Source organism: Dreissena polymorpha, chromosome 1, assembly GCF_020536995.1.
Source record: "Dreissena polymorpha isolate Duluth1 chromosome 1, UMN_Dpol_1.0, whole genome shotgun sequence".
NCBI classification, from domain to species: Eukaryota; Metazoa; Mollusca; class Bivalvia; order Myida; family Dreissenidae; genus Dreissena; species Dreissena polymorpha.
Window position 1 is genome coordinate 81,510,638 of NC_068355.1, and position 25,506 is coordinate 81,536,143.

The following is a 25,506-nucleotide window of genomic DNA, read 5'->3' on the forward strand; positions in this document are numbered from 1 at the left end:
GGCCATGTCTCTCTGAAGCTCTAACCATCTGGTCCACAAATGTAATTGTTCAATCTCCATGATGATTAAAGTGATAAGTGAACAACAATGTTTGAAGTTTTTATTCTCAAAGTTTCAATACACGACCGTTTGCGACTTTGTACGACTGTAGTACCAAAATCACGATCTGGTCGTGTGAAGATCTGGTGGCGATCGAGCTGTGGTCCACTTGGTCGAGCTGTGATTATAAAGGGCTCGCGTATATGACGAGATGATCGAGCAGAAATCGGTTGAGTGGACGTCGTGAATGAGTCGTGTCGGGGTTGTGTGTTATTGACAAGAGGTCGAGAAGAAGTCGTGTATACCCTTTTTAGTCAAGCTTGGTCGGGTAATTTCGGTGATCGGGATTATCGAGTTGATGGGATCGGCAGTGGGAACCCACCTTTACAATGAAAATAAAGTGCCTGAAAAAAATCGAAATCATGAAAATAAACAAATTGATGTCACAATACTGTGTACATTTCCTGTATTAAACAATGTTTAATGGGCCTTAATTCATTAAAGGTGGAGTTATTGCTTAAATGGGAGTATGATGACGGGAACACATATTGTAAATGCATCAATCATAACAGAGGTGACAACAAATGAATGTTCTTCATCTAGCAAGTTCATACTGGTAAAGCATCTCAAATAAAATAGTTAAGTTACTGTGATTTTATTCTTTATAACATGTTAATCTTATAATAATATAACAAAACATTTCATCATAACAATAAAATACTGTATAAACTGGTAAACACATTTATAACATGTTTCAATTGAAAATTACACAAAACAATTATATGTTATCTTGTTAATCTAGCAAAATTCACATACAAATTGCATAGAAATAATGCTCTATTTAAATCAAATAATTCCCATTTTTCAATGTCTGCTATGAACGTCCTTGTATATAAATATATTAAGTGGAACACAGTACTGTCAAACACTCAGTGACCAGGGGTGTAACTTCAATCTGACTATAGTAAAACATATCTTCAAAATATGACTTTAATTAAAATTCAATGCTTAAACAAATTGTTTGGTCTTACAATTAAAATTGTCAGAAAGAGCAGCTTTTTCAATGTTTTGCAAACTTTATGTCCAATATTGTGAAAGCCTTTGTCACAATCAACTACAGCTGAAGTTAGTAATCTTGAATTCTTCAGATGGAAAAACACTACTTCCATCTGTCTATAGTTTGACTTGTCTGAACTTAAGAATCATGATAGTCAAATATAGATCTTTTTAATAGCTTATCATGTATGATTGAAATAAAGACAGTATTACTTGTATATTTAAATATAATCAAAATGTTTGCTTAGAGTCTATCAAATGTGATTATATTAAACATTTCAGCACAAATATAAAATTTTACAAAAACAGGTGGGACACTAGGCATGTACACTTCAAAACATAAAGCATATATCAACGGTACAGCATATATCAACTGTACAGCATATATCAACGGTACAGCATATATCAACTGTACATCATATATCAATGGTACAGCATATATCAACTGTACAGCATATATCAACAGTACAGCATATATCAACTGTACAGCATATATCAACTGTACAGCATATATCAACAGTACAGCATATATCAATTGCACAGCATATATCAACTGAACAGCATATACATGTATCAACTGTACAGCATATATTAAATGTACAGCATATATATACTGTACAGCATATATCAACGGTAGAGGCAAATATTAACTGTTTATAGAAATTATTTGTTACAGTACATTAAAATTAACAGAGTTTGATGTTACGTAATTCAGCAGTGAGCTTAAATTGTACTGACGTGTAAAACTTGCATTTGACGCATTCAGTTGAGTGATTACAGCATTTTTGTGTAGTATATATTTCACATAATCAAAACAAAAACATTGTAACACCATTTGTCACATGACATTGAAATTGATATGTTATAGAAATTATGAAATAGAACTTAACATTTGATTGACACGAAACAGTTTTCGTGGTTGTTCAAAATATCACAGAACCGGTAAATGATATAAAAATGTGATTATAATTTTATGTCAAAATTAGATTGATTTCACAAACAAGCAATGCAAATAAAGTACATTGTTGCATTACGTTTGCAGAAAATTAAATATCTCAATCTCAGGTAAATAAAAGCTCTAACATCTGTTAGTATCTGTTGAGGTCTGTCTAATGTCCTCTATACAAGAATAGTTTCAAGAAATCAGTTACAAATGGTCCATTTTAGTTGTGAACATACAACAATCACTGGCTATTTAAAGTTTTGTCCTTAAACAAGTGGACTTTATTTATAAATGTGTCAAACTTTAAAACACAGGAAATAACATCCTGAATATCCATAACAACAGATAAAAGTATGTTGCAGACAAATTTATTCCTGCAACAAATTTATTCCATAACAGCATATAATGAAACAGTTAAGGCAAACTAAGACAGTGAAGACAACCAATGTGCTCATTTGATAATGTTTTACGATCAAAGATAAATTATTCACAAAAAGTTTTGTAAACAATCTAAACATTGAATATTAATTGTTCTCGATACAACACCAACTGGCAATTTAGTTTGGTTCAAAGGCATTTCTTAAAGTTTATATTATTTGATTTAAGTCATTTTTTGTAGAATACATTTACAGTGTATCACATAGTGTAAAGTGTACATTTCAGTCTGTAAAATGGAATTTTATAACTAAAAATTAGTGATCCCACACAAAAAGGAATAAAGCCTGGGATATGAACATTAATTAAGCATTTCTCCTCAGATACGACTCGTCTGGCTGAACAATACCCTGATAGGATAATATTGCTTAGCAAATCATGCATTAGTGTACTGTTCTGAATATAAAGTACTTTAAAGATCGGATTAATAAACAAAGATAAAAACACTTTGACAACTTTAATGTTAATTTCTATAATAGAAAATTCACTGCAGAAGACCTCAGCATCAGCAGCTGACTGAAATTTTTCCACATACTTTGACCTACTGTGGTAATGTTCAACTATAATTTAATGTAAGTTATAACTACAGTGTCCGAAGTATTATGCAAGTGTTTCAACTGCGCAGCACTAGTGACATATCTGTGTATCCGGCATGGCTATATAAGTAATAGGATGTTAGGGTAGGATCCCTGAAACTGAGGACATGGGGCTTTCAGCCTCATTGGGCTATCAGCCTGTCATCTCACAGCCCGGTGGTGGGGCTGAGCATGCTCCAGCACTATCAACTGTCAACAAAACATGAGACCTTCGTAAAACAGTTATGCTTTATCGAGTTTGATGCAGTTGCTGTGGTTAATGCTCAGAAACCAAAAGCTGACCTTTAGGATAAGAAATAATAAAATTTTCTACATAGATCAACACCTAAACTTAATAAGTATCATGATCTTAAAAGCACTTTAACTGTAGTAGTGAATGAAACAAGAGCACCGCCTTGCGGGTGCAGACCGCTCATCTATTTTCTTTTTAAAGGTGAAGGGACTCTCATTTTCAATCACAAAGGAGGGAGGGGTGGAGTGAAGAGGGGTGTATAGTGTGGGGTTGTGGACATTTATTACATTATCTTCCAAAAAAGCGAAAAAAAAAAAAAAAAAAAAATCGGCGGGGGGGGGGGGGGGGTAATTTGTGAGATGATCTTAAAAAAAAAAAAAAAAAAAAAAAAAAAAAAATGGGGGGGGTGGGGAGGGTGGGGTGGGGGTATAGTGTGAGGGTGTGGTGGTCATTTGTGAGATGATGTTAAAAAAAAAAAAATATACAGGGGGGGAGGGGGGAGGTGGGGGGGGATGGGGGAGGGGGGGGAGGGCAAGGGGGACGGTTTGGGTGGAGTTTATTGTGGTATGTCCGGTAAGAGTAGTTTCGTCAAAGTATCAATCAAATCTAATCATAAATAAAGAAGTTATGGCAATTTTAGCAAAATTTAATAATTTGACCTTGAGAGTCAAGGTCATTCAAAGGTCAAGGTAAAATTCAACTTGCCAGGTACAGTAACCTCATGATAGCATGAAAGTATTTGAAGTTTGAAAGCAATAGCCCTGATACTTAAGAAGTAAAGTGGATCGAAACACAAAATTTAACCATATATTAAAAGTTACTAAGTCAAAAAAGGGCCATAATTCCGTAACAATGACAACCAGAGTTATGCAACTTGTCCTTTTACTGTACCCTTATGATAGTTTTTGATTGTTCCAAGTATGAAAGCAATATCTATGATACTTTAGGGGTAAAGTGGACCAAAACATAAATCTTAACCAAATTTTCAATTTTCTAAGTATAAAGGGCCCATAATTCCGTCCAAATGCCAGTCAGAGTTACATAACTTTGCCTGCACGGTCCCCTTATGATAGTTAATAAGTGTTGCAAGTATGAAAGCAATAGCTTTGATACTGTAGGAATAAAGTGGACCTAAACACAAAACTTAATCAAATTTTCAATTTTCTAAGTATAAAAAGGGCACATAATTGTGTCAAAATGCCAGTCAGAGTTACATTACTTTGCCTGCACAGTCCCCTTATGAAAGTTAGTAAGTGTTGCAAGTATGAAAGCAATAGCTTTGATGCTTAAGGAATAAAATGGACCTAAACACAAAACTTAACCAAAATTTTCAATTTTCTAAGTATAAAAAGGGCACATAATTCTGTCAAAATGCATGCCAGAGTTATCTAACTTTGCCTGCCCAGTCCCCTCATGATAGTAAGTAAGTGTAACAAGTTTGAATACAATAGCATTGATACTCACTGAGAAAAGTGGACCTAAACGCAAAACTTAACCAAAATTTTCAATTTTCTAAGTATAAAAAGGGCACATAATTCTGTCAAAATGCACGCCAGAGTTATCTAACTTTGCCTGCCCAGTCCCCTCATGATAGGAAGTAAGTGTACCAAGTTTGAATGCAATAGCATTGATACTTTCTGAGAAAAGTGGACCTAAACGCAAAACTTAACCGGACGCCAACGCCAACGCCGACGCCAAGGTGATGACAATAGCTCATAATTTTTTTTCAAAAAATAGATGAGCTAAAAAGTGGTATACAAACTGACTAAAATAAATGCACATTATGCACACAATAAAAAGGGTGAACAATCCAAATATTTCAATCATTGGCAGGGGGCTGTACTTGCCTTGTCAAAGAGCTGCTGGCATTGCTGTAGGGCCAGTGTATACAGCACCATAGCCTCGTTGAGCCACTGTACCGTACACTCCACCTGTAAGACACACCTCACCAAATGTCAGTCATATTCATGTCAATTGGCAATATTAACCAATCACTACCTTTGGAGGCCAATGGTTTCAAATAGTTCACACAAAAGTCTATACATAATGCTTGTGATATTCAAATGAGAATACATTTTGTCATTTTTAATGATTGGAAATAATTCCTTACACAATTGTAGTGTCAACTATTAAAGCAAAAGCCCAAATTTGTCCTGACCAACAAGCCTGAGTGGTGAATATACAGAAAATATTATGCGAGTTTTGGAATAAGATCAAGCTTATCAAGCTAGGCTTAGAACCATGTTAGCGTGAGGCTTGCCATGATTCTAAGCCTCGCATCATAAACTTACATAATATTCTATTTTTATCCTATAACCAGATTTAAATCGATAGTTCAACAATGATCCTATACACTTCAGCTTTATACTATCGCTATTTTTAGATCAGATTTAGGTTTTTCCAAAAATTGGAGAATCTGTTTTTGTAAACTACAGAAAAACAAAATCGTCAAAAAATTCGTTATTTGATATTAATAAATGGAAAAAGGGAGGAAATAATAGGATAAATAGAACATTATGTGGGGTTTGGATAAAGATAAAGTTTAACATGCTCAGCTCGAACCATGGTAGCTCTCGGCTAGCCTCATGTTTCCATGGTTCTAAGCCTCGCATGATAAACTTTATCTTTATACAAAACTCACATAATATTCTCTATTTATTTAAATCCGGCCAGTCACCTGGAATCTGCTGGTGATGTCCTGGGTGTTGTTGGACGTGCTCAGATGGTAGACAGCCATCACAAGCTTGGAAGCATGGATGTAGAAACTGACTGCAATATCACTGGGTACAGGCGGGTGGAAGTTTTGCTGAAAATATCTCACAAACTGATGAGGGCAACAGAAATAAATAATTACCTTAAAATATATGTGATTATGTTTTCATTCTTAATACATCGGTTTGTTCCCAAAGAAAGGCATCATGTAAGTGTAACAATTATTGTATCATCCCTGCAAGGTTGTCTAGTATAAGATAGAAAAAGACTTGAAACATTCCTTATAAATACATGTCATACACAAAGACACTATGAAACCTGGTACACAATGGCACTGTAGTGACCAGCCCTGACTAGCACCTACCATAGATGTACATTGGACCAGGTCCTCGATGGATTTGCGCTTCGGAAATGCTAAGCATGTTTTTCCAGCGTTGAGCAATTTCATGACCTCATCAAGTATCTGCAAAAAAGGTATAATTATATGAGATACTCAAAGTGGTATAATTATATGAGACACTCAAAGTGCATAATTATATGAGATACTCAAAGGGTATAATTATATGAGAGACTCAAAGGGTATAATTATATGAGACACTCAAAGGGTATAATTATATGAGACACTCAAAGGGTTTAATTATATGAGACACCCAAAGGGTATACTTATATGAGATACTCAAAGGGTATAATTATATGAGATACTCAAAGGGTATAATTATATGAGATAATCAAAGGGTATAATTATATGAGACACTCAAAGGGTATAATTATTTAAGAAATTCAACGATTTTAAAAATAAATATCCACTCCACAAATTGTTAATGAAGATGCACAGCAAAAATATATTCACAGAAAGTTCAGAACATGACAATTACTTCATTGACCTGCATCATGCAAAAATGGGTCCATATGCAGCCAGCCTAGCCTAACCAGCCTGCGCAATCACGCACAGTCTGGTAAGGCACTAGGCTTCCTGTTATAGCCAAGCATGTTTTGTGAACTTATTAGACAAAGTAGCTTCTTGCAGAGAATTTCAATGAAGAATCATGTAAATGTTAGGTATGATACTTACCAGTATGACTTGTTTGGCAGTGGTGTATTTGTGGTCATCCCCATGTGTGTGGAATATAGACAGGGTGCGGGCAAGATGGTTGGCGGCTTCTTGGACCTGAAATATACACAGGTATTTCAAGTAAATAAGAGAACAAGGATTTATTTATATCAATTAGAAATATTTTTTAAAATAATTTCCTGAACAAGAAAATCTGTTTATTATCTCTGTTCGTACACTGAGCACCTATATTTGTGAAACATTAACCACTATTGATAATTTTGTCACTGGGCTTGGGAAAGAATATACTTTCTGTCATTGGAAATCATGGCCATAAAATCCAGCCAAAGAAGACCTGCACAGAAAGCAAGCAATCTATAGAACTGCTTGCACAAGATTTGTTGGAATGACCATAGTGGAATACCTTCAATATTCAGAATTATGGCCATGTGGTGCAATCGATGTATGATTCTTAGGTTAAGATCACGGATTATAAATTATCATGTGTCGATACCAGGTTAACCCTTTACCACTTAAATACATATTCTGGCGCATTTGTAGTCCCTTAGAAAGTTAAATTAAAGTAAACACCTTTCTTTATAGATTCGACTTTTAAAGGCTTCTTTACCAATCCTTAAATACTGAAGAGCAGCAAACAGCATAAAACCTGAACAGACTGTGAGTTACTCGCAGGCTGTTCTGGTTTTATGCTGTTTGCACATAATAATTTTCACTTTGTTTCTGAGTGGCTTAAATAGTATTGACACTATCACAAAACAACAAAATAAAACACAATTCACAATGGTCACAAAACGTTGTATTTGATGTCTCTCAATTTGCTCTAAAGAATAAATGCTTGACCTTTCAATACAGTGCTTTTTGGGGCTGATTTTAAAGCAGTGATTGGAGTTCTATTCAAAATGCCAAATAGTATATTTTCCAAAATCCATGACAAAAATTAATAACTGATTTAAGCTTTAGTTTTTCTACAGTGCCAATGGCTGCATTATAGGTGGACCCTGTTGTGTCCCGGCACTTCTAATTTATTAACTGCATTATAGGTGGACCCTGTTGTGTCCCGGCACTTCTACCTTATTAACTAAATAGACTCCAAAAAGTTGGGACGATTTTTGAATTGAAGCTGCAATTTCCAGGTATTTAGTTGTTACTGGCAGCTTTAAAATGCTGGTGTGGTCTTGCGTTTTTGGGAGAAGCCAGACTAACAGAAGGAAATACGACCTGTCCTAATGGTGACACAAACCAAACATGCATGCTTCAAAAAAGTTACAACCATGGCCTTAATACTAAATACTGGTCCTCAGTTTATCGTTATGCAAGTTTTACCTTTGTTTGCTTAAGTTTTTGCATCTTGCAAATAAAAGTGCAACCTAACCTGATGCTACCTCCTACTGACCTGTGGAAGCTGCCACTGTACTTCTGGTCCAATCTTTGTCTTGAAGATGTGATTTTCTTTGCCCAGCTTATGACGGAAACTGATATCCTACAATCAAACATTTGCCTTACTTAGAAGCAAAGTGTAATGCGTAATGAAATAGTTTCAACGATATAAATCATTCTGAATGCGATCTTGACAGTTGGATATTTGGATAATTTAATCAAAGATTCAATTTATGTGCAAGGCTTTTACACTTGTGCATTGTTTCATATAAGGAAAAAACAGTTTTTAGTCATCCTCCAACACTACACTTCTTTTATTTGATGTAGTGACCTCATTTTGACCATACATACCCTAGCTTCTTTGCATCGACATCTTTGGACAAATGTTCTGTCTAGTTTTCAAGATGATTGGGTAATTAATGTGGCCACTAGACCGTTCACAAATTGTTTCTTTACTTTGACCTAGTTACCTCAATGACCCAGTTTCAAAGTGGGCCAAGATATCATTTGGTAATTTATTCTGACCAATTTAATGAACATAGAGCAATTAACGCGACCCCTTGCAAGTTAACATGTCTAATGAAGACACCAAGCGACGCGTTGTGAACAACTGACAAAAAGTGATCACAAAGCTCAAATAAAGCAAGCTGTGCTCAGGTGAGCTAAACAATCAATTCTGCAATCAGACTGCATACTTACTGCATCACACAGAGTGTCCCCCATAAGAGTGACTACACACTTGAGCTGCCCTGTGTTACTGAAACAGTGAGAAACAGGTCACTATGTAGCCAAAATGTAACATGCAAATATTCAAAGTTTATTCAAAACCATCAAAACAATCCTCTTTACTTATGTCATTTATGAAATATAGATAGCTGTAATGTTTCAAAGAATCTTCCTTGAGCTTTACTAAGAGCTCTTTCTTGACTTCAAGCAATGTAAGAACCTAGAAATATTTAAACCAATAAAATGCTTGAAATAATTTATTATACAAGTCTCTAATTAACTTTATATCAAAGGCAGCAAGAGGTGGTGTCATGCCTCATAATTTTGAGAAATTATTTAAAGCTTCATTTTTCCTCTAAGACCTATGTTAGAAACAGATAACTTTACATAACACAGCAATCAAAGTTTTCAGGGAAGTATAACAGATATGTATAAAGTTTCCTGGCTGAGATTTAAAAAGAAACTAAAAGAAAAACAACACAAAATCTTCAGGTTTCCCACAGCTGATATTCTTAGTATGGTCAAGATTGAAGAATATCAGTGAAATACACAATAAACATGAAAACCCAGGACCCGACAGGTGTTTTGTATCTTTGGAATTTTCACCATTTTTATTATGATATATCATATTAACGGATCCTACTCTAATTTTTCTAAGAAAGCTGGTTTACAAATACAAAGTGCACATACATAAGCTTAGTGACAACTGCCCAAGGGTAAGATTTGCTGTGTCCATGCACAAGTAAAAAGGCTAAGCTGAGAATCAAAACTGCAATCCTCTGATTTGTAGTACAGCACTTTACTTAAGGAGCGTGTCGGCCTGTTGGATTAGTTACATATTACATGTAAGCATCCTTTCTGGTTTCAGATACTCTTCTAGTTATGAACATGCAACTTACTTTGGACTGGAGAGAAGATTTCGTTGTGGCTTCAAAACAGTGCGATCATCTAAAACAAGAGCGTTCTGCAGATCAGTAACAAACCATACACACGTGCAATCTATACACCCTGTTTGTGCTAGTGTACAGACATATATTTCATATTGGATTAATGATGTAAGAAAGTGTTTACTATGTGTGCTCCTTTCATATTCAGGTGAGAAAATCATATCTGAAAAGAAAGCTGATTAACACCCCTTACTTAGTCCAAAAGTGATTCCACCACCTATATGTACCACCAATGCCCTAGGTCATCACATTGTCCAAACTAAGAGTCTTTACCAGGTTTTACTATAGCCAAATGCCCGCCCCCTGGCAGCCATGTTTTTCAACCAACAGGAACCATTTTCAAACTGATGCAAGATATCATTGGGACAAATCTTCTGACCAAGTTTCAAGATGATCAGACAATAAATGTGGCCTCTATAGGTTTAACAAGGTTTCACTATAACCATACATATAGCCATATAAGGAAAAATGCCCTACCCCCTGGCGGCCATGTTTTTCAACCAACCGAAACCATTTTCAAACTTGTCCAAGATATTATTGGTGCAAATCTTCTGACCAAGTTTCATGAAGACTAAACAATTAAAGTGGCCTTTAGAGTGTTAACAAGGTTTCACTATAGTCATAAAAGGAAAAATACCCTGACCCCTGGTACCCATGTTTTTCAACCAACCGAAACCATTTCTTTACCCTTCCAAGATATCATTGGCACAAATGTTCTGACTAAATTTCATTGGAAGATTGGAAATAAATGTGGCCTCTAGAGTCTGAGTGTTAACAAGGCAAATGTTGATGCCTCACAACGCACAATGCATCATGGATAAAAGGCCGTCACAAAAGCTCACCACCATGAGCACATTGTGCTCAGGTGCGCTAAAAAGCGTATTCCAAGACAGCATGCTAGATTATTCTTCTGCTTGAAAATATAATTCAATTTTCTGTCAGCACAAGATAAAAAAGCCACAAAGACATATTTAAAGTTGAATATCTGCAGTAGTCATTTATTATATCTTAGCTTAAAGCTAAATATTGAAAAACTAAAAACTGAAATGTGGACATGCAATTAAACTTGATGTTCAACTTTTTACCAAGATTTCAATTGAATTAAATTAAGTTTAAAAGGTAGCTTACCCTTCGTTCTTTAAAAAAGGGGGAATAATTTGGCTAAAGTTCAGGGTAGAGTAAAGAAACTTGGTAAGTGACCTCAAAAAATTGCCCCAAAACATGTATGAAATTTCAATTAAATACCTGAAGTTATAACAATGGAGATGTTGCACATTAACCTTAACCCTTTGCATGCTGGGAAATTTGTCGTCTGCTAAAATGTTGTCTGCTGAATTTCTTAAATTAGCATTTTCTTCGATACTTTTTCAAAGAATACATGTACTATCAGAATACATGTAGCAAACAGTTTGGATCCTGATGAGACGCCATTTTCTGTGGCGTCTCATCTGGATTCAAACTGTTTGCAAAGGCCTTCAAAATTCGGTTCCAGCACTGAAAGAGTTAACAAGTGTGTTACTCCAACACTGTTGCCAATGGTGATGCTGACATATGGGTGAGTGCAGTTGCTTTGAATATTCAGTGAAAAATCAAGCTCAAAATCAGAATGTGAAATCCAATTGTTGCAGTCCTGTCACACATACATCTTGTGTAGACCATTACTTATGACTTTGTAGCCATTTATTTGAACAAGTTGTGTTTAAGATTGATTGAAAGAAGTGGTTGAGGGTGTTTATACGGGAATAAACAGAGTGAACATTTTCAGGTGTTCAAGAAATATATTTCATAATTACAGATCAAGGCTTAATTGTAACAAAATGATGTAAATTGCAAATGTTTGTTTTATAATCATTACTTCATACAATTTAATCAGCAATGTTTTTTCATACTTGTCTAGTCTTATTTAAATATTAAACTAAGGAAAAATCTATTTCACTATTTGAATTGATTCACAAATGAGATTCTGTAAGAATTAATTTAATTGCATGGACTTTCAGAACCTGCAATGAACTCCCCACAGATTGATTTAAGAGACAGATAAGCAAATCTGTATTCGGACAGGATCTATTGACAACAAACACTAGGGAAGCATAGTTTAAACAAATGGTTGCATAACATAATAAATCAGTTTTGTTCCTAGCAGATTGTTGTTACTTGGTGGTCTCAATCACCATTAGAACCAAAACAGAGACTTTGCAATAAAACCAATCAGACATTCACCAGACTGAGACACACACGCAGAGAATCAATTCTTCAACAATCTATGTAACATTGTGCAACATAGCTTTGACAATATGTTTATTTATAGCTTGCAAATATTATAATTTATTTCATATTTTGCCATATTGACAAGTTTTCTATAACATATGACCCATGTCATGCTCTAATGGGTCTTATTTCATATGAAGCCAGCGCATCCGCAGAGACTAATCTGGAGCTACCCTATCCATGAAACATTGCACAGGTTGGTCTGAAGCTGTACGTGTAACATATGGCATAAGAGTCATCTGACATGGGTCATTACATAAGATATTTTAATATGCACTTAATTAAGTGTACTATTCAAAAACTGAATACATACAGGGGTTTAATGCATGTGCGTAAAGTATTGTCCCAGATAGGCCTTGGAGTCCGCACAGGCTAAACAGGGACAACACTTTCCACCTGTAAACAGGGACAACACTTTCCACCTGTAAACAGGGACAACACTTTCCACCTGTAAACAGGGACAACACTTTCCACCTGCATTATATTTTTGTTTCAAGAAAGTCTCTTAATTCATAGCAAAAATCAAGTCTAGGAGAAAAGTGTTGTCCCTCATTAGCCTGGGACGACACTAGGCACATGCATTAAACCCCCTTTTCACACAGCACGGCTCATACATTTATCTACACTCTCATGGTGCTAGGACACAAGAAAAATATGTTACCTTCAGATTCTGGGTCCATTGCTTAAAACACATGAACATATTAAAAGTGCAATAATATAAAGAGAAACATGTAGAACAAGAGCACCGCCTTGCGGGTGCAGACCGCTCATCTATTTTCTTTTCAAAGGTGAAGGGACTCTCATTTTCAATCACAAAGGAGGGAGGGGTGGAGTGAAGAGGGGTGTAGTGTGGGGGCGTGGACATTTATTACATTATCTTCCCAAAATGCCAAAAAAAAAGCAAAAAAATGCACACAAAAAATTCGGGGGGTGGGTGGGATTCTTGGGTGCGATGGTTGGAAGGTATTTAAAACATAATATAATAAAAATAAATATTTGTGTTGTTTAACCGTTTCAAAACAAAATTTTGGGGGGGGGGGGGTGGGGGGGTATAGTGTGAGGGTGTGGTGGTCATGTGTGAGATGATCTAAAAAAAAAAAGGGGGGGGGGCGGGAATTCGGGGGGGGGGGGGGGTATTCTTGGGTGCGATGGTTGGACGGTATTTGTGTTTTTTAACCGTTTCAAAAAAATTGTGGGGGGGTGGGGTGGGGGGTATAGTATAGTGTCAGGGTGGGAGATGATCTTAAAAAAAAAAAAATATATAGGGGGGGATTCGGGGGGGGGGGGGGGGGATATAGTATAGTGTGAGGGGGTGGTGGTCATTTGTGAGATGATATTTTAAAAAAAAAAATCGGGGGGATGGTTTGGGTGGAGTCTATTGTGGTATGTCAGGTAAGAGTAGTTTTGTCAAAGTATCAATCAAATCTAATCATAAATAAAGAAGTTGTGGCATTTTTAGCAAAATTTAATAATTTGACCTTGAAAGTCAAGGTCATTCAAAGGTCAAGGTAAAATTCAACTTGCCAGGTACAGTAACCTCATGATAGCATGAAGTATTTGAAGTTTGAAAGCAATAGCCTTGATACTTTAGAAGTAAAGTGGATCGAAACACAAAATTTAACCATATATTCAAAGTTACTAAGTCAAAAAAGGGCCATAATTCCTTAAAAATGACAACCAGAGTTATGCAACTATGCAACTTGTCCTTTTACTGTACCCTTATGATAGTCTGCGAGTGCTCCAAGTATGAAAGCAATATCTATGATAGTTTAGGGGTTAGGGGTAAAGTGGACCAAAACACAAAACTTAATAAAATTTTCAATTTTCTAAGTATAAAGGGCCCATAATTCCGTCCAAATGCCAGTCAGAGTTACATAACTTTGCCTGCACAGTCCCCTTATGATAGTTAATAAGTGTTGCAAGTATGAAAGCAATTGCTTTGGTACTGTAGGAATAAAGTGGACCTAAACACAAAACTTAACCAAATTTTTAATTTTCTAAGTATAAAAAGGGCACATAATTCTGTCAAAATGCACACCAGAATTATCTAACTTTGCCTGCCCAGTCCCCTCATGATAGTTAGTAAGTGTTGCAAGTATGAAAGCAATAGCTTTGATACTTAAGGAATAAAATGGACCTAAACACAAAACTTAACCAAACTTTTCAATTTTCTAAGTATAAAAAGGGCACATAATTCTGTCAAAATGCACACCAGAGTTATCTAACTTTGCCTGCCCAGTCCCCTCATGATATTAAGTAAGTGTACCAAGTTTGAATGCAATAGCATTGATACTTTCTGAGAAAAGTGGACCTAAACGCAAAACTTAACCAGACGCCGACGCCAACGCCGACGCAGAGGCCAAGGTGATGACAATAGCTCATAATTTTTTTTCAAAAAATAGATGAGCTAATAAAAATGGTCTATCTCTTGCTTTAAATTTGCTTACAACATAAAACAAAACATTTGTTTCAATATAAGCCTCCATTAACAAAGCATATGTCCTTAACACAAATGTTGATACTCTAAGCCATAGAAAGACATATCCTCCTTAAGTGCATGCTGTAGGCAATAAAAAGATAAAAGACAGCTTGGGGGTGTAACAAACAGAAACAACAGTTTGTAACAAGTATTGATTGCACAGCGCAAATTTCACCAATTCCAATGCCAATAGATTTATGGGTAAGCGGATTTCATGGATAATAAAAAAGAGCTAAAAAAACTGGCAAACTTAGATTGACAATTTGTCAATTTTCAATTCAATGGTTCCACTTCTTTTCCAAAAGCTCAATATACCCAAATATTTACCAAAACCCATCCTGTATGGAAATCGACGGCTGCATTCCTGAAAATAAAACAATACAATGTTTACTAAGGGTTAGGACAAGGTAAATACTCTTTCATGTATAAAGAACATATTTCCTTATACAGTACATGTCTACACACGTTTTTTTTTCAGAAACAAAAATCTTTTAAATTTCTTGAAAATGTTTCATTCCAAAGTTGCTTTCACTAGACATTTTACTTGGTTATAACCATATCTTATTGAGGAATATATGTAATTGAATTGATTAAATATTTAGAATGCAAAAAATCTAGAATGTAAACAAGTTTTTACTATAGCCATTTAAGGAAAAATGCCCTGCCCCCATGTGGCCATGATTTTCAAGCAACCGGAACCATTTTCCAACTCATCTAAGATATTGTAGGGACAAATTTTCTGACAAAGTTTCATGAAGATTGGAAATAAATGTGGCCTCTATATAGAGTTTAATTACCAAGGTTTTACTATAGCCATACATGTATATAGCCATATGAGGAACAAGAGATGTGTTTGTCAGAAAAACAATGCCCCAACTGCGCCGCTTTGATTAATTTTTTTATTATATCCCTTTAACAAGATGTGTTTGTGAAACACAATGTCCCCCTATATGATATTTGACCTTGTAAGATGACCATGACCTTGTGAAGGATGACCTTGACCTTTCACCACTCAAAATGTGCAGCTCCATGAGATACACATGCATGCCAAATATCAAGTTGCTATCTTCAATATTGCAAAAGTATTCATAAAATAAGCGATTTGGGACACATATATTTGACCTCTGACCTTGAAGGATGACCTTTACCTTGACCTTTCACCACTCAAAATGTGCAGCTCCATGAGATGCACATGCATGCCAAATATCAAGTTGCTATCTTCAATATTGCAATAGCATTTATAAAATAAGCGATTTGGGCCACATATATTTGACCTCTGACCTTGAAGGATGACCTTGACCTTGACCTTTCACCACTCAAAATGTGCAGCTCCATGAGATACACATGCATGCCAAATATCAAGTTGCTATCTTCAATATTGCAAAAGTATTCATAAAATGAGAGATTTTGGCCACATATATTTGACCTCTGACCTTGAAGGATGACCTTGACCTTGACCTTTCACCACTCAAAATGTGCAGCTTCATGAGATACACATGCATGCCAAATATGAAGTTGCTATCTTCAATATAGCAAAAGTTATTGCAAAATGTTAAAGTTGGGGCAAACAGACAGACCAACAGACAGACCAACAGACAGACCAACAGACCAACAGACAGGGCAAAAAGAATATGTCCCCCACTACTATAGTGGGGGACATAAAAAATATTACTTCCCTTGTGAAAATGATCTGTACCTGCCAAATGATATAAATTATCTCCCTTTAGAGCTTGTTACTTCCCTTGGATTTGTTTTTTTACTTTTGACCTTTAAGGATAACCTTGAGCTTGACCTTTTACCACTCAAAATGTGCAGCTCCATGAGATACGTACACATGCATGCCAAATATCAAGTTGCTATCTTCAATATTGCAAAAGTTATGGCCAATGTTAAAGTTTTTGGACGGATGGACAGACAGACGGACGGACAGTTCAACAGCTATATGCCACCCTACTGGGGGCATAAAAATACCCTGCTCCATGGCATACATGGTTTTCAAGCAACTGGAACCATTTTTGACCTGGTCCAAGATATGATTGGGACAAAAATTTTGGGACCAAGTTTCATGATGATCGGACAATAAATGTTGCCTCAAGATTTTACTGTAGCCATATAAAAAAAAATGCCCCCGCCCCCTGGTGGCCATGTTTTCAACTGACCAGAAACTGGTCCAAGATATCATTATAACAAATGTTCAGACCAATTTTCATGAACATTGGACTATACATGTTTTTAGAGCGTTAATAAGTTTTTACTTTAGCCATATAAGGAATAATTCCATGCCCTGGCAACCATATATTCCTACCATTCGAAACCATTTTCAAACTCTTCCCAGATATCAGTGGCACAAATCCTCTGACCAAATTTCATGAAGAAAGGACAATAAATGTGGCCTCTATAGTATTAACCAGGCAAATGTTTGCACCATACAAGACACTAAGGACAAAAGGCGATCCCAAAAGCTTACTATGAGCACATTGTGCTCAGGTTATCTTAAAATTGTGAGTTGAAAAAGTTAATAATATACAAAAAATATTCTTAAATTACAGGGGTAAAAACATTAAGAAACAATGACAAATATACAAATTAGCAAACAATCTTAGATTGGATAGCAATAAAATATATGTATTACATAATAGGTGTGAATACGTTTAAAATAAAATTACACCAAAGATGCACTTAGACCACCAAGTTTAACATCTGGTATAATAGGAAAATGGATGCAACTAGATAATCAAGCTAGTATACAGTAACTGTTGTTAGTTCTTCAACTGATATCTCTGCAATTAACTTAACCTTCAAATGTTGCAACTCACTAAACATATTTATTTTGGTTGGAAACAATGGTGTCCAAAATTTAAGTTACTGATGACACTATAAAGATAACCATTCTGTTTTATCATAATTTAGTAATAAATATGGTTTCTAGCATGGTATTATAATTGTACTTAACCTGAAACCCAGTTTTTAGCATAGTTGCGGTTACGCAACTATGCTTATGTTAGAGCTACATTTCGAAAATCAACATGGAACGGTTGACCATTATGAAGCCTTACCTGATCAACAATCAGACGAAATATCAATTTAATATAGTATATGGTAATTCTAACATTTTTTTATTTAGAAACGTTTTTCTTACGTTTTCTTCCAAGAATATTGCTGACACCGTTTTACGTGAAAAAACCTTCTAAAAAACTAAAACAAATTTCGTTCGTAAAACAATTCTGTTCTGGTTGATAGTGATCTCACACCTACTTTCTATTTCCTTTGTTTACTGTTCTGGGAGAGGTCAAATTCATAAGGCCCTGATTTAAGGATATGTAGAACTTCATTGGTTAATTATAAATAGAAATTAACATACTTTCAACAGGAAGTGGGGCATAAAACACTTTCATTCTTTGTAAATGTGTTTAAAAAATAGCAGGTACGATGAATGTTTTCTGATTTATGACATGGATTCTGACCTGCCTTTCTATGGATTTAATGAAGTAGAGTTTGAAAGTAATGTGTTAATTGAAATTAAAATGATTTACTATAAGCCAGAAATTAACGTTACAAGTAGAGCTAACGGTTTAAATGTGGCATCGAATTTAATGGATTCGCGCAAATTCTGGACGAGTGTTGTGTCTGTAAAATATTAAATGGAATGCCGTAAATGTATCAAGTCGGAAAAGAAAACGGATGGTTGCATAATGGTATGCGTGAAATAATGTAATTCTACGTATTTATTTTCATTACCCCGGTATTATAATTAAAAATAATGTCATTTTGTAACCATTCACATTCGTCACGATTTGGAATTCCCGATTCTAAAAATAGAACATTTTGGTAGCATGAACCAACAAGAGAGGCGACTCGTGATGTCAGAAATTGTTAAGGTTACAATAAACTAAATAATCGAGTCATGAAAAATCGAGTCATGAAGGAAAAATCGAGTCATGAAGGAAAAAACGAGTCATGAAGGTCTGTACTCTCTAAACCAGGGACCTATGCTGTATAGGTCCCTGTCTAAACAAATCATCATATTTTCCTCGAAGGCATGTTTTACACTTTAGACTGTTATTCTGGTTTTATCGTTTGGAGATATTGATAGAGTAAGCATAGGTGTTCACTATTAAATACCTGAAATAGGATAAAGTTAGAGATTAAAGTAAAAAATGGTACTGCAAAAGGTTACAATCCACTAGAAAACAGCCGAAAAAAGAAGGTGCAAAAACAGTCGATTTTGCTTTGAGTCGAATTCTTTTTTGGTTTGAACATGACATATCTTTTTTATTGCTTAAATTGATTCAGCTAAGAATGCCCGTCAAGAAAAGATATGGTTATGGGGGTCTCTATGTGCAAAATGTTGTATTTATTTTTGCTCAAATTTGTCGCTTTTACATTGAAACAAATAAGGAAACTATTTAGTATATTTTGACCTAAACATTTACTTCAGCAGCACCTTCTCTGTATCTTGCAACTATGCTTTCAACGCCATCGGCGCTCTCGTTAATTCATGGCAATTGGCTTTAGCCAATGAACTTTATTACCGTAAATCGCCAGTGAGTAACATGTCTCACGGTTAGTTGTGTGTTTATCAAAGGGTGTAAATGCCCAGATTTGGGATGTTGGCAGACGCAATACATGGGATATTTTACTTCTTATATTATAATTCTTACAATTTGTCACTATAACTTTTTTTGCAAACATTTGCTTCTAAGATTTTTCTAAGACCATTTTTTTTTAATTTGTCTAAGACCATTTTTAGTGAAAAAACATTCTTAGACATTTTCACATACATTCATTTCATTTGTAAAACCGTTTTGTTATTTGCAAAAGCTAGATATCATTCACAATAGGTAATATGTTTTGCAGCAGGTCATGAAAGTAAGCGTGGCACAGTGGTAGGTCATCTGCTTACAAATCATGACGACACTGGTTCAAATACCTAGGCCACGTCATTTTTTTTGTTTTTGTTCAACTTTTTTTCTTACTACAACAATTACTTAAGTCTGTTAAAAACATTCAAGATTTTTAAGCAATTATCTAATGACATTTGAAAAATTGCCCAAATCTGTTATTTAAAATTACCTGAAAACATGGATGTGAACGAGATTTTGATTACATTATTGTAGTTCCACTTGTTTCATATATGCCATCATTGCAATAAATAGTTTCCTAACATTTTTTGCAATTTGTTTTGCATACTCAATTATGTCGTCTACTGAATGTAATAACTAGGGTAACTGACATTTTGTGAATTGTTAAGGAATGCATATTTTCAGACATTATCCAAAATACAGTAAGAGCACTTACGTTATTTTTTGCGCTCAAAATATTTCAGTATTGAAATTATGGTAACTGCTCCTTTATTAATTTGTTTTTGTTTTAAAAAAGACATATCAATTAGGAGTTTTGTTTCGTTTTTCAAGTGTTATTATAATACTAATCAGAAAATTTGAATATGGAAAAAGGTTTATTATTTTAATAAAACATTTTTTTGCTTCTCCTGAAAATTTAACAAAATGTCAGTTACACTACTTTTTACATTCAGAAAATGACATGTGTTTGTTATGTCAATTTCAAAAATTTGATAAAAACATTATTTTTACCAAAAAGGTTGACTTAATATTTTAACAGTTGATGTATTTCACCTTAATAAACACAAAAATGGAAAAAAGTAAAAATGTATAAAAATGTCAGTTACATGACTTATTACATTCAGTAGGCGATGTGTTTCTTTTTATATCCCATTGTATTTAATTTTGAGATAACATACTTTTTCAATGTTATTGTTAATGAGGTACGTTACATTAAAGAGTTTTAACGGATAATTGTCTTGTTTCTTGCAGAAGACTGTTCAGTTTTTTCAGGGCTGTTATATCCGCAGCACTTTGATTGGACCCATGTGACCCAGATTACAACTTTATTTATATATTGTAAAGAAAAGCATTCATCAAGATTGAGTGATAAATGTAGCCTCTAGGGTGGTATCAATTTCCCCCTAATACATGAGGTGGTCATCTAGTTTGTTAATGCCTTTTGATTTAAGATCAACCTTGAAATTGTACAGATGGATTTTCTGACCAAGTTTCATTGAGCTTGTGCCATCAATGCGCTTCTAGAGTGGTTAAAATGTTTTTATAGGATTTGATCTGGTGAATTATTTTTGGACCCACATGATCCATGTTCCCACTTGACCTATATATAGTCGAAAAAACATTCTACCCAAGTTTCATCATGATTGAATGAAATAGTAGGACTCTTTAGTTGTTACCAGCTTAAATTGACAACTAACAATGCACAACAAAAGACAAAGCAGATGGCCTCTTCAGTAATATTAAGCTAAAATATGATGGCACACAAGGCAATATATATGACGCTATAACTAGAAAGTAAATATTTTACATAAATTAGCAATGTTTGTTTACATATGTAATTTCATGCATTATATTTTGTATTTACCCTCATGAGTCATAAGTGTGGAAACTCCAGCATATTTAATTTTTTAAGGTATGCCTGTTTGAAACAATATCATGATTTTTTAATTGGGAAATATGAATTTTGCAATTTCAAATTGCCAATAAATGTATTGTCCAGGAGTTTTCATACAAGCACTGTATTAATAATTTATTAATAAATTATATTGACAAAGTGCTCTTGAAAAAAAGCAAATATCTGAGTTTGCAATTAATTGGACCAGCAAAGCAATTGGTAAATATCGTTATCAATAATTGAGTGTGATATTATGGAAATCGCTATTTAAATACCATTCACTGTATGTCATATCAAAAGTGTTCCTATTATCAATATGTAACTCAATTGATCAAGATCTATCTATAAATACTGCAATATTTGTTTTTACAGCCATGGTCAGGTCTTAAAAAACAATGTGTACAGGCTTCTTTTCTAAATGGGGAAAAGGGCACTGAATAGAAAATAAAAGCATTGTAAATCTAGAAAATACAAAAACATGAATGAGGTCAACTTAGTATTTGGAATTTCTAATCAAGTCTGTTGTCACATAACTTTACTATATAATCAAATTTCTTCTGAAAGTTATTTGGAGTGTTTCGCTTTAAATAGCATTTCATCAACACTTTCATAGCAGTCAATAAACATGCACTTTTCTCTAGAAAACCTAGACGACTTTCAACTGATCACAATTAAGTCCTATGTGCACATACTTATGATACAACTGCCCCACTTTAATCTCGAGAAAAGTGCAGTTGCCATAATATAATAAAACATTTACCCATTATAATATGGCAAAATCATTATGATGTAGGCATTTTGGACACACATGATCTTTATTAGTGCTTTATGAAAAAGTCTGGATGAACATTCTAACCAAGTTTGATCAGCATTGAATTATAAATATGGCCTCTAGATAGATTAAATAGTTTTCCTAATATATGACCTAGTGATCTTGTTTTCTGATGCCTAGGATCCTGATTTCCTAATCAACCAGGTAACCATAATATTGTTAACATAGATATTTATTATGCTGAAGCTGTTTCATTAAGATTTAGTATACATGTAGCTTCTAGAGTGGTTACAATGTTTTTCTATGATTTGACAAAGAGACCTCATTTGAGATGCACCTGACCAAGGTTAAAGTTTGGCCTTTAAATTCATTAAAATTTGACAAAGAAATGGTACTTACAAGATACAAATTGACAACACACTACACACAAAGAAGGAGGCGGTACATCTAAACAAGAGGGCCTGAATTATATTCATATATATTTTCCCTTTAAAGCTTGTTACTTCCATTGGATTTATTTTTTTGACCTTTGACCTTAAAGGAAGACCTTGACCTTCACCTTTCACCAGTCAAAATGTGCAGCTCCATGAGATACACATTCATGCCAAATATCAAGTTGCTATCATCAATATTGCAAAAGTTATGACCAAGGTTAAAGTTTTGGGACAGAAACACACATACAATGACGTACAGACAGGCCAAAAACAATATACCACCAATCATTAGATCCGGGGGCATAAAAAACAAGAGCTGTCACCATAGGATGACTTATGCCCCTATAACTGCTTGATAGAAGGCTTTTTTCGAAATCTAAACGCAGATTTCGAAACTGAAACACGGACCCTAAGTTCAAGGTCAAGGTCACAGGGATCAAAATTTTATCTCAAGGGACATAAAAGTAATGAGCATTTTTCGAAACCTAAACGCAGATTTTGAAACCTAAACGTGGACCCTAAGTTCAACGTCAAGGTCACAGGGGTCAAAATTTGTGTGCGTATGGAAAGGCCTTGTCCATATACACATGCATACCAAATGTAAAGGTTATATCTCAAGGGACATAGAAGTTATGAGCCTTTTTCGAAACTTAAACGCAAAGTGTGACGGAAAGACGGACAGACGGACAGTCAGATCACTATATGCCCTCCTACCAGGGGCATAAAAATGAATTGCTTGAATGTGCTCACTAATAAATTATGAGGGTTATGCTTAAAGTTTGAAAACAAATGATAATAAGTAGACTGTTTTTACACACTTTCTTTTTCAAACTTATTCAATTAACAAAGCTTTCAGTTCTTTATAATTATAGACCCATATCTTCTTGGAAAGCATATTACCTATAACTATACTATAACTATCAGTTGAAGACCTACCTTAATCTCTGGGTAACCATTGGAGCCCAACATAAAATATAGCACACATTGAACTATAATTACCAGCAATGTGTGGTGTATCTCTGATAGGTGCTTCTTTACTTCTTCATCTAGAAGCCATACTAATTCCTTGGTCTGTAAAACACAAAATTTGATGTTACTTATTTTGTATGATTTGTAATGGCAACACTTAATTATTTATAATATATTTATTTTGACAGTGTCTTGAACTTATAGCAGTCTAGGCAACCAAATGGAACAAGAGGGCCATGATGGCCCTGTATCGCTCCACTGCTCAAAAAAAGGCTGAACAAAATATTTTCGGCATGTGCAAATACTTAAATATAGGCCCTATTTAAGCACATGTACACTTTTGTGACCCCTGGGCTGGGTAAAATTTAACCCCACGGGCATAATTTGAGCAAACGTTTTAGAGGACTACTATATCTAACTATTTACAAAATGTGGTAACCCTAGGTCCTAGAGTTAAGGACAAGAATATTTTTAAAGTTTTCACAAAATAAGCAAGATATAAGCGTATATAATGTTCAATTTTGTGACCAGCGGGTCAGGAACAAATTTGACCCAAAGGGCATAATTTGAACAAACTTGGTAGAGGACTTTAAGATGTTACTGCATACCAAATTTGGTAGCCATAATGGTTTTTGAGAAGAGGATTTTTAAAGATTTCACAAAATAGGCGCTTTATAAGCGTTTATTCAATTTTGTGACCCCGCGCAGGGTCAAACTTGACCCCAGAGGCATTATTTTGACAAATTTGGTAGAGGTTTATTAGATGTCACTACATACCAAATTTGGTAGCCCTAGGCCCAATGGCTATGGACAGGAGATTTTTAAAGTTTTCACAAAATAGGCCTTACATAAGCATATGTTCAATTTTGCGACCCCCCAGGGCAGGGTCAAATTTGACACCAGGGGCATAATTTTAACAAACTCGGTAGAGAACTATAAGATGTCACTACAAACCAAATTTGGAAGCCCTAGGCCCAATGTTTATGGACTAGAAGATTTTTAAAGTTTTCACAAAATAGGCTCCATATAAGCGTATGTTCAATTTTGTGACCCCCAGGGCAGGGTCAAATTTGACCCCAGGGGCACAATTTGAACAAACTTGGTAGAGGACTAAAGGATGTCATTACATACCAAATTTGGTAGCCGTAGGCCCAATGGTTATGGACAGAAAGATTTTTAAAGTTTTCACAAAATAAGCCCTTTATAAGCATATATTCAATTTTGTGACCCCCCCGGGCCAGCGCTTCCGTTGCTTTTGAAAGTCCTGACTTCCAAGCCTAAAATTTTGGACGTCCCAGACATACATTTTGAAGTCCCACTTTTATTTCAGAATTTTAATATACGTACATGTTCCAACTCTGTCCATTACCCGATAATCCAGTATCATTACGATTGCTATTTTCAAAACCAAAGTACGGCCAATATTGACGTCTGCAAATGTCATCCATTTTACACAAGTGCATATACAAATTGAATTGTCGGATGGGGGAACTCCCATTGAACATGCGTTAATCACGTGTCGCGATTTGATAGCATAGAGCACTGGTCATATTTAGTAATTACGACAAATCAACGACTGAATTTAAAATGTTACATGTACCTCCTTTCAGAAAACGTTTGCGTAGGTGAAAGCGAATTTCGGAGTATAAAAACGCGTCTTTCTTCAAATTTTACCGAGTACAATTGATTCCAAATTGCTATATAACTTGTCAGGTCATTTATGCATGTAGACCAATATGTATGCATAGTTTCGCAATCTACAAACACGTTATTTAACTACTTATTGCATTATGTGTTATGGCCGATATAACAATGATATAACAAAATACATTATTCAATTTCAGTATTTTCAAATGGGTATAATTAAACGTGTTATCCGAAATCATTTCCAGATTTTATTATTCACGGAAAGTTAAGAAAATAAACATTTCTCGTGTATTGCGGGAACAGATAAAAATCATGCAAAAATTAG

The 25,506-nt window shown here is 34.8% G+C and overlaps 1 protein-coding gene across 1 annotated transcript in view; it reads right to left on the reverse strand.

Moving 5' to 3' along the window:
• Positions 1–678: 678 nt before the first annotated feature.
• The window catches only part of LOC127837875 (protein rogdi-like), a 50,966-nt gene continuing 26,138 nt past the window's right edge, over positions 679–25,506 (reverse strand). Inside the window, exons 3-13 of the mRNA XM_052365302.1 lie at positions 23,565–23,636; positions 15,210–15,246; positions 13,065–13,085; positions 10,088–10,136; positions 9,162–9,219; positions 8,479–8,565; positions 7,086–7,181; positions 6,378–6,476; positions 5,979–6,107; positions 5,149–5,232; positions 679–3,258 (exon numbers count right to left, since the gene is read on the reverse strand). Of these exons, the coding sequence (XP_052221262.1) occupies positions 3,211–3,258; positions 5,149–5,232; positions 5,979–6,107; positions 6,378–6,476; positions 7,086–7,181; positions 8,479–8,565; positions 9,162–9,219; positions 10,088–10,136; positions 13,065–13,085; positions 15,210–15,219 (681 nt within the window). The 5' untranslated portion in view covers positions 15,220–15,246; positions 23,565–23,636 and the 3' untranslated portion in view covers positions 679–3,210. The remainder of the gene's footprint in view (positions 3,259–5,148; positions 5,233–5,978; positions 6,108–6,377; positions 6,477–7,085; positions 7,182–8,478; positions 8,566–9,161; positions 9,220–10,087; positions 10,137–13,064; positions 13,086–15,209; positions 15,247–23,564; positions 23,637–25,506) is intronic.